General features: G+C 37.3%; 1 protein-coding gene across 1 annotated transcript; it reads left to right on the forward strand.

Moving 5' to 3' along the window:
• Positions 1-6,632: 6,632 nt before the first annotated feature.
• CAF1 (RNA-binding CRS1 / YhbY (CRM) domain-containing protein) lies at positions 6,633-9,348 on the forward strand. Its single transcript, XM_079060765.1, has 5 exons — positions 6,633-7,468; positions 7,678-7,805; positions 8,013-8,238; positions 8,348-8,475; positions 8,579-9,348. The coding sequence occupies exons 1-5, from the start codon at positions 6,670-6,672 to the stop codon at positions 9,224-9,226; spliced, it is 1,929 nt and encodes a 642-aa protein (XP_078916891.1). The 5' UTR covers positions 6,633-6,669; the 3' UTR covers positions 9,227-9,348.

Raw genomic sequence — 9,348 nt, forward strand, 5'->3', positions numbered from 1 at the left:
GGTCCCATGGATGAAGCTTTATGGTTCAAATCCATTTCCTAGGCTTAGGGTTGCCACCCTTGGTGCTATTTGAGTCCCCAAGACAGAAAGTTGCCATCTTGAAGGTCTTGATGTGTTCATGCATGAGATAAGGCTATTTTTATGGAAATAGAATGCCCTTTTTGGAGTTTGGGCTTATTTGGGGCATGAAAAGTCACCAAGTCAGTGACTTTCTGGGCTTAGACGTTAAGTAGGGATCAGATATGTGATATGGACCATTTGTTTGAAGCATTAAGTGCTTAATAGCAAAAAAGGCTTAACAGAAGAGTACGTTGGGCGTACAAGCTGGTACATGCAGCGTACAAGTCACGAACCTTGTACGCGCTGCGTACAGCTGAGTACGCCCTGCATACTCAGTCAGAGTGGGTGTGGGCTTCGGTTTGGGCCATTCTTTGGACTTCTTTACTTTGGGCCTTGGTGGTCCATCAGAAATCAGATATTTTTGGGCTAAGAATATGTTTAGGCTTAAAGGGAAGGTCCATTTGAGGGGATAGGCCCAATTTGGAAATTTGGGCTATTAGTGGGTCATTAGTGGGCTTTTATGGATTTTACAGTTTTGGGCCTTATCAGTTTTGGGCTTGGGACTTAGTTATGAATCTTGTTGGGACATGGGTAAAATTTAGAAAATTGGGCCATTAGTGGTCAATTTACCCCCAAGTATGGATTATGGATAATGGTTTGGGACCCAATTGTTAATTGGGTGATATTTAGGTATTGATAGCTCGAGGAGTTGTCAGGGCAGCAGCTAAGGACTTCTTGCAAGGAGTTTCAGCATTCGAGGTGAGTCTCCTCACTGTTTGTATGGGTCGAAGGCACCCATGCATTGTAGGAAGACCCGGGGTTAGCCCTAGGCAATATGTATGAAAGACCAGGAGGTGACTCCTGGCACACTGTATGCTAATTAGCTAAGTAGAGTAGTATGTATGCTAGTTGTCTTTGTGATGCTTGCATGGAAGACCAGGAGGTGGCTCTTGGCACTTGTTTGTAAGACACAGGGGGTGGCCCCTGGCTTGGCAAGAAAGACCACGAGGCGACCCGTGACATAATGTCAAGACTATGTGCGGCACTAGGGGTGAGCATTTGGACCGAACCGGACTGGACTGGTTATGGAGAATATTGTGGACCGTGGACCGGACCGGATGAGTCGTGTCCGTGTCTGTGTCCGTGTCCAGGTCCGGGTCCAAGTCCAGGTCCGAGTTTTCCGGTTCTTGGACCCGTTTGGACCGGTACAACTTTAATTGCATATAGTATAAGTCGTTAAAATAAGTTTTTGGGTTTGATAGAACTCGTTAAAACGAATATGTTATTGGGTTTGATACGATACAACTTGTAAAAATGATTACGTTTCCGTTTCATGCATAACTAATCTACCTTGAAGTTATAATATTATAACTTGCAAAATTAATTTTCCAAATAAAAACAACTAAAATATAAATCAAGTTCACCAAGATCCCTTTCATATGATTTATCTGTCAAAGATTCATAAAATTCAGAATTATAGTCTAAAATAATAGTTAAAAAGCTGAAATATTTCAGCCTTGATAGCTTAACTTTGAAGGATTGTAACTCACTGAATATAATACCAAAATCAACAAAATTATAGTCTAAATTCATTTACAAACTGTAAATTAAACGTTGAAAAAAACCGCATGTCAATCCGACTTAAAACGAATGAGTTATGGTTGTTTAAAAAATTTCACAGATTACAAAATTTTAAAAATCTTGCTGAAAAGCTGAAATTTTTCAGCTTTGATAACTCAATTTTGAAAGATTGTAACTCATTGAATAAAATACCAAAATCAACAAAATTATAGTCTAAATTCATCTACAAACTGTAAATTAAACGTTGGAAAGAACCGTGTGTCGATCCGACTTAAAACGAATGAGTTATGGTTGTTTAAACATTTTCACAGATTACAAAATTTTAAAAATGTTGCTGAAAAGCTGAAAATTTTCAGCTTTGATAGCTCAACTTTGAAAGACTGTAACTCATTGAATATAATACGAAAATCAACAAAATTATAGTCTAAATTCATCTACAAACTGTAAATTAAACGTTGGAAAAAACCGCGTGTCAATCCAACTTAAAACGAATAAGTTATGGTTGTTTAAAAAATTTCATAGATTATAATTTTTTTTTATAAATCAGGTCTAACCAGTTTCTAAACCCGGTAAAAACCGGACCGAACCGGGAAAAAAACCGGACCGGTTTTGATGGATTCCTAGAACCGAGAACCGGCCTGGGTGTCCAAAAAAACGGTCCGGTCCGGACCGGTCCACCGGTCCAAATGCTCACCCTATGCGGCACATAGCACCTTTATTGATTATGATATATGTATGGCTCACAGTTATGTATGACATGTATGGATCAGTTGATATGTATGGTATGTGGTATTTGGGGAACTCACTAAGCTTCGTGCTTACAGTTTTGTTTATGGTTTCAGGTATCATCAGCTTGGAAATGAAGGGTCCGACTTGATCGCAACACACACACCCGTGTTTTCCGCAATATGTAATTTTGGGATGAACTCTGATAAATGTTTTTAATTAGCAATGATGAATAAAACAATATCTGTGTTTTGAATATAATAAAAATGAAATTTTTACCATTGATTTTTGGGTTGTTACATTTTTGTAGTTTTTGTTTTGAATAATTGCAAACGAGTTCTAAGCACATTAAAGTTACATTTTTAGTCGCTTACATAATTTCTTTTTATGGTTTTTGTTTTTAATGCAAACGAGGTATCGGCCGCAACACACGGGTTACTTAAATACTAGTTCTAATACAATATAAAAATGTTAAACACGATATATAAGATACGAGTGAGTTTTAACATTCTAATATAGAATATTATAATGTTAAATTACAATATATAAGATATGAATACAGAATATTAGAATATTATAATATTAAACACGATATATAAAATACCAGTGAGTTTTAATGTTTTAATGATAATATTAAAATGTTGAACACGATAAATACAAGTGTGAGTTTTAGCATTTAATTTAAACACGATAAATACAAGTGTGAGTTTTAAACATTCTATTCTAATACAAAATATTAGAATGCTAAACCTAATGTTTTGCAACTTACCTTAGTGATGGTCCTATGCAAATGCAGCGTGGGACAATCAATTATACAGTTTCTTATTTATATTTTAGCATCCCAGTTTTTCTTTTTACCGTTTGCATCCCTGTATTGTGGTTTTAAGGAACAATTGGCCCCTCAATTTATGAATTTTATTAACTGAGCCGAAAAATAAAGGCTTTAACTCCTCATGGACCCATTCTCCTTTTTGTTCAAATTCAAGTACATTAGCCCATATGCTTTGTCAAAATCGTCTTTCTATTAAATTATGAGCCTATGACGCTTCATTTGATGTATTATTAATTGAATGTTTGGTCAGTTGTCTTCTAACATTCATTTAAACAATATTTCTAATCATGATAGCAGCTTGTATCTTCTCCATTCACGTTGACTTGTATCTTCTTCATTCACGTTGACTTGTAATTTGTAAATGATACTAGTAGCACAAAGTTGTAGCATAAGTTTTGCAAAAATCTTTCAAAATGTTGATCTATGGCCACCCTAATCACACCATAATATTCAATCCCAAAGAAATTTCAGCCGACTGTTAACTTAGGTATTTAGTGGCCTACTCGCATATGAGAACCGACTGATTTAGAACTTGAAGTCCCTAAACTAAGACTAACAATTAGAGGACACTCCGCAGTATAGTTGCTTTATTCGAACATGAAATTGTTGTTTTGCCAAAACTCTAAAGATATCATTTGAATTTAGGGGTAGTTATAGCAAAAAGGGTCCATGTGGTTGTATATTTGTTGCACTATCAATCCAACCTTTTTTCTAACCATATAGTCCGTTTGTTTGTCATTTGTTACGGAGAAGGTCCTTGGTCCAAGTGAATGACCATAATACCATCTTTGATTTCTTTTTTATTTTTTGAAATAGTTTGTAATAAAAACTAAAAAAATGGTCTCTCTATCTCAGGGCAACCAAGACAATCACCCTTGTAAAGCACAGCCCTCGTAGTCTCAAGCAATTTTTTAAAATCCGAGTCGACCCTGTACATCGAACTGTTTGGATTGAAACCCAATGTAAAGAGCTACTCAACCATGAGCTGGTGGATTTTGCCTCGGATTGAAATGGTCGGGTTTAACAAAATCTGAGTTGAACCGTTGACCCGAATCCATAAAAGTTTGTAACAAAAAAATGGGACAACCCACGGCTTTGGGCTTCAAAATCCAAATTTAGCCCACAAAGGTTTTGAGATTGGAATTGGCTAATCACGATGTGCATTCTACAACACCAAATTAATAGTCTATTGAATTGCTGGGACTTGGGATGATTATCGCTTATAGTCCCTAAAATATATTACTATGAAAAACTTATTTTATAATTTCGACCATAGCATAATCCAAAAGTTCGTTGAAAAAAAGAGATATTAATTGATATGTAATGTACATGCATGCCTGATTGCATCTCTTACACCCTGTTCCCGAGTGGAAATTAACGAGGGAAACGGAGAGAAAAGAAGAGAATTGGAGAGAAAGAAGGAGTCAACAGTGTTCCCGAGTTTATTTTTTGGAGTGATTTGGGAGGAAAGGAAAGAAAATCACAACATTCTTTTCTCTCATAATCTTCCTCCCAAATCGGAGAGAAGAGAATCATTGATAAAAAAAAATTCATATGATTACCAAACTACTCTCTATATTCACGTACAACATCACAGGAAAAAAAAATCTTTGCTTCTCTGACAATGATATAATTGTCCACTTTTAGTTTTCATTTCTTTTCCTTCCAACTCAGGAACACAAAGAAAAATATTTTTTCTTTCTTTTCTCTCGAACTCGGGAACAGAAAAATACATTTTACTTTCTTTTCATTTCCTTTCTTTACTCTCCATATTTCTCTTATTTTCTTTTCCCTCTTTTAAATGAAACTCCGGGAGAAGGTGTTAGCGACATGAATTAATATTTATTTCCCATGATTTGCATGCTTGAATGAGAAGGGAAAAAAACACAATTCTAATTACTAGCTTAAAAGGAGTTTCATGGAAAATTTATTAACGACAAAATTGCAAAAATGGTCCCTGTGGTTGGCAAATTTATGCGCTTTTGGTCCAAAACGAAACCTTGGTGCATCAGTGGTCCAATTTCGGAAACCTTGTGTGTTTTTGGTCCTTATGATTGGTATTTTTATGTGGTTTTGGTCCATACCCCACATAAAATGACAAATATACCCTTATGATAGTTTTTTTAATATTCTTTTAATATTTTCTTATTCTTTTAAATAAATAAATAAATAACCCAAAAGAATTCACACCCCCACCCACCTATGTCAGCACTCTCACGTCTCTCTCTCTCTCTCTCTCTCTCTCTCTCTCTCTTTTCCCTTCTTCTGGACGACATCATCCTAGTTGGGTCTTCATCGGAGTACCGTTTTTCTGATGGAGGACTTTGTCAGAGTAACCTTTAAACGGATATGTGAAGTAAACACACACACGCGCACACGTTGGGGACAAAGACAGTAGGGGCGCTGGAGGAAGAAAGTGTGCTGAAGGAAGAAGGGGATGGATTTGATCAAGGGGAAGCAGTTTATGGAGTAATGGACTCTGATCTAAGACCTGAAACCTCTTTCTTAGAGTAAACTGCAAATGGGAGAACGCCACCGAAACCCTAGAAGTATCTGACGTCAAATTCACAGGAGACAATCACCGGATCTGCTTCAAATTTGAGTTCTTGGTTTTAGCACATGATTTTATCATGTTGCCTCCGTCCTCCACATGCTCCAACAAATTCAACATTTGATTCCTTTTGTTAATCTGAGCTTTATTTGATCTTAATTGTTGTTTTTTTTCTAAGCACAAATATTATTGCAGGTTTGAATTGAAGCCGAAGCAGGGGTTAAAGACGGTGGTATTAAGGATGGCGTTGGAGGCTATGGAGGTGATGAAGGTGGTTTTAATGGTGGTGAGCTCCAACGGTGATTGCAGGTGGTGTGAAGGGTAGTTTTGGTGGCTTTAATAAGGGTGAGGGGTTTTAATTCCGACGAGACAGAAGGAGAGAGAACGATTAGGTTGGGGAGTCTGGCAACCAGGACTCTGGCAAATGTGGTAGTGGTTGTGATCTACGTGAACTCCGACTAGAATGGCGGCTGCTGATGGTGGTTCCAAACACAGGTGATGGAGTGTGGAGATGATAAGAGTGGGGAATGAGTTATTTGTTTTTATTTTTTGTTTCGAGTTCAAAAAAATACAAATTAAATTAGTTTATGTATTTCAACAATTAAAGAAAATGAATAATATAAATTATAAGGGCATAATCGTCTTTTTAAGTGTATAGGGACCAAAAACAATAGAAAGATCTAATTTTGGACCAGTGGTGCACCAAGGTTTCGTTTTGGACCAAAAGCGCATAAATTTGCCAACCACAAGGACCATTTTTGCAATTTTGTCTTTATTAACTTGAAATCCTCAAGGGTGATAACTCCAATAATGCTTGGGTTTTAATATTTTTCAATTTCACCCCTTTTAGATTATGATTGTTTACTTTCTTCCCCCTTTTCCTCCACAAACAGACTAAGCTCACCTGAAATCCCCAAAAATGGCTCTAACTGTAAAAACCATTATCCAATTCCCAATTTTCGCTCCACCACCGTCTAACCACCACCACAACCACCGTCCGGCCACCGAAATCCGCTTCTCGCGGTGGAACAACGCCAACGCACAGAAATTCATCCGCCATGACCTTACTCAGAAAGAAACGGAAGACCAACTACGTTTCCACAAACGCTTCGAGTCTGCCGGAAGAATTGCCAATCTCCAACCCACCAACACCACGCCGCCACCATTCAAGTCCACCGGGACGCCCTCAGCACCTTCCCGCCCTTCAATTCCAGGTAAAAAGTCAAAATACTCAAAACCCCCTCAAAACCCTAAACCCTCATCTCATCCAGCATTCCAGCGAATTGTACGGCTTAGAAAAATTCCTAGTCAAAACGAAGATGAAACCGGTATAAAAGTCGGTGACAACGGACTCTCATACATAATTCCTGAAGCCCCTTTTGAGTTTCAATATAGTTATACAGAAACCCCCAAAGTTAAACCCATAAAACTTCGAGAGCCACCAATAGCACCATTTGGTCCGGGAACCATGCCGCGGCCGTGGACTGGGAAAAAGCCGCTGCCACCGGGCAAGAAGAAGATTGAATTTGATTCCTTTACTTTGCCTCCACCTCATAAGAAGGGAGTTAAGCCAGTTCAAGCTCCAGGTCCGTTTTTACCCGGGTCGGGTCCTAAGTATGTACAATCAAGAGAAGAGGTGTTGGGGGAGCCATTGTCTAAGGAGGAAATTGATGCTCTTATTAAAGGATGTTTAAAATCAGATAGACAATTGAATATGGGTATGTTTATGCTTTTTCATTGGTTAATGATTTTGTTACATGATCGATCTGTTGACAAGAATACTTGTCTTTTCAGTCTACTAATGGAGGTTTAATCTTATACTCATTGTCACTTCTAAGATTTGGCTATCCTACATTTCTACTGATAATATTCTTTTGATTAAATTAACATTATGTTATTCATTGCTTATTTATTTTCAATACTTTAGGTAGAGATGGTCTGACACACAATATGTTGGACAATATTCATGCTCATTGGAAACGAAAGAGGGTTTGCAAAATCAAATGCAAAGGTGTATGCACAGTTGACATGGACAATGTACGCCAACAACTAGAGGTTGGTTGCTAACTATAGTCCTTTGGGTTCATCTACCTATTTACTTTTTTGCCCTTGCATACGTACAACAATGTACTTTCAAAAAAATTTCTTATCAAGGGTTGTACTTTCAAAATTTTCGACTATTGTACATGTGAATTGTGATTGACACTGTTCTTGAAAGCAAACAGTATTCTTTTTTTTTCTAAAATAATCATCATGTATCAGGAAAAAACAGGAGGGAAAATAATATATAGCAAAGGAGGAGTTATATATCTTTTCAGGGGTAGAAATTATAATTACAAAACTCGCCCTATTTTTCCTCTTATGTTATGGAAACCCATTACCCCTGTATACCCTCGGTTAATCCAACGGGTCCCAGAGGGGCTAACACTTGAAGAAGCAAATGAAATGCGCAAAAAAGGACGCGAATTAACCCCAATATGCAAGCTTGGTAAGCCAATGTATTTACAATTTTTTTTTATAAGCTTTTTTTACAGACTTTGTTGTGTTTTGTATATCAAGGAAGTTGATTATAAATCGTTTTTTTTTGTGTGTTTTAGGGAAAAATGGGGTTTATTGTGACCTTGTTAGAAATGTTAGAGAGGCATTTGAAGCATGTGATATTGTAAGAATAAATTGTGAAGGAATGAATGGGAGTGATTATCGAAGGATTGGTGCAAAATTAAAGGTATGTGAGAAATTGATGTTTTCGTTTGTTGTTGAGTGTAAGGGTAAAATGGTCATTTACAAGTTTGCCATCATTTGGTAATATATCGTTTTCAACATTTCAGGATCTTGTCCCGTGTGTCTTGATTTCATTTGAGCATGAACACATCCTCATGTGGAGAGGGCGATCTTGGAAATCAATGTTCACACAAGAAAACGAGCCCCATGAAGTAAACAATTCCAATTCCAATTCCGATTCCGATTCCGATCTTAAAGATTCCATTGTACCATCTCTAGAATCATCACCTGAAAGCGTAACAAAAGAAGACTGCGATAAAACCGAAATCATAATTTCTACACCCGAGAACATCGAAGACGAGACAAAATCATCACCTACTATATCCGAAAATAACAATCAAGAATGTTTAGAGGGAGTGGTATCACTCTTAAAGCAGGCAGTACAAGACGGAATTGCAACCGTTCTTGATGATTCCTGTTTGGATGCCGATGCGGTTTATGCAAAGGCAGTTGCGTTTGCGGAATCCGCGATTCCGGGGCCGGCTTTTAGACACCATCGGGTTAAGAAGACGGGAATCGAGACAACGGAAAGCAATGGGGAAGAGGTCGGAATAGCGGTTTCCGAGGTTAAAGAAGGTGAGAAAGGTAAGAAAACTAATTCTAGGACTAGAAAGAAGGATTTGAAGGAGAATTATTTAGATGTGGTCCCACAAGCTACACTTAGAGTGGATGAATTGGCTAAGCTTCTAGGTTAAGATTATGTGCTCTTATTGTATTGGGTATATATATGTTCCAAGATTCTTGTATTTTTTTTTTTTTTGTTTCTTTTCATTGGTATTTTAATATAGTTATCCAACCATAACATTATTTATTACAA

The sequence above is a fragment of the Lactuca virosa genome, chromosome 7 (assembly GCF_052849685.1).
Source record: "Lactuca virosa cultivar CGN04683 chromosome 7, Lactuca_virosa_CGN04683_v6, whole genome shotgun sequence".
Classification (NCBI taxonomy): Eukaryota; Viridiplantae; Streptophyta; class Magnoliopsida; order Asterales; family Asteraceae; genus Lactuca; species Lactuca virosa.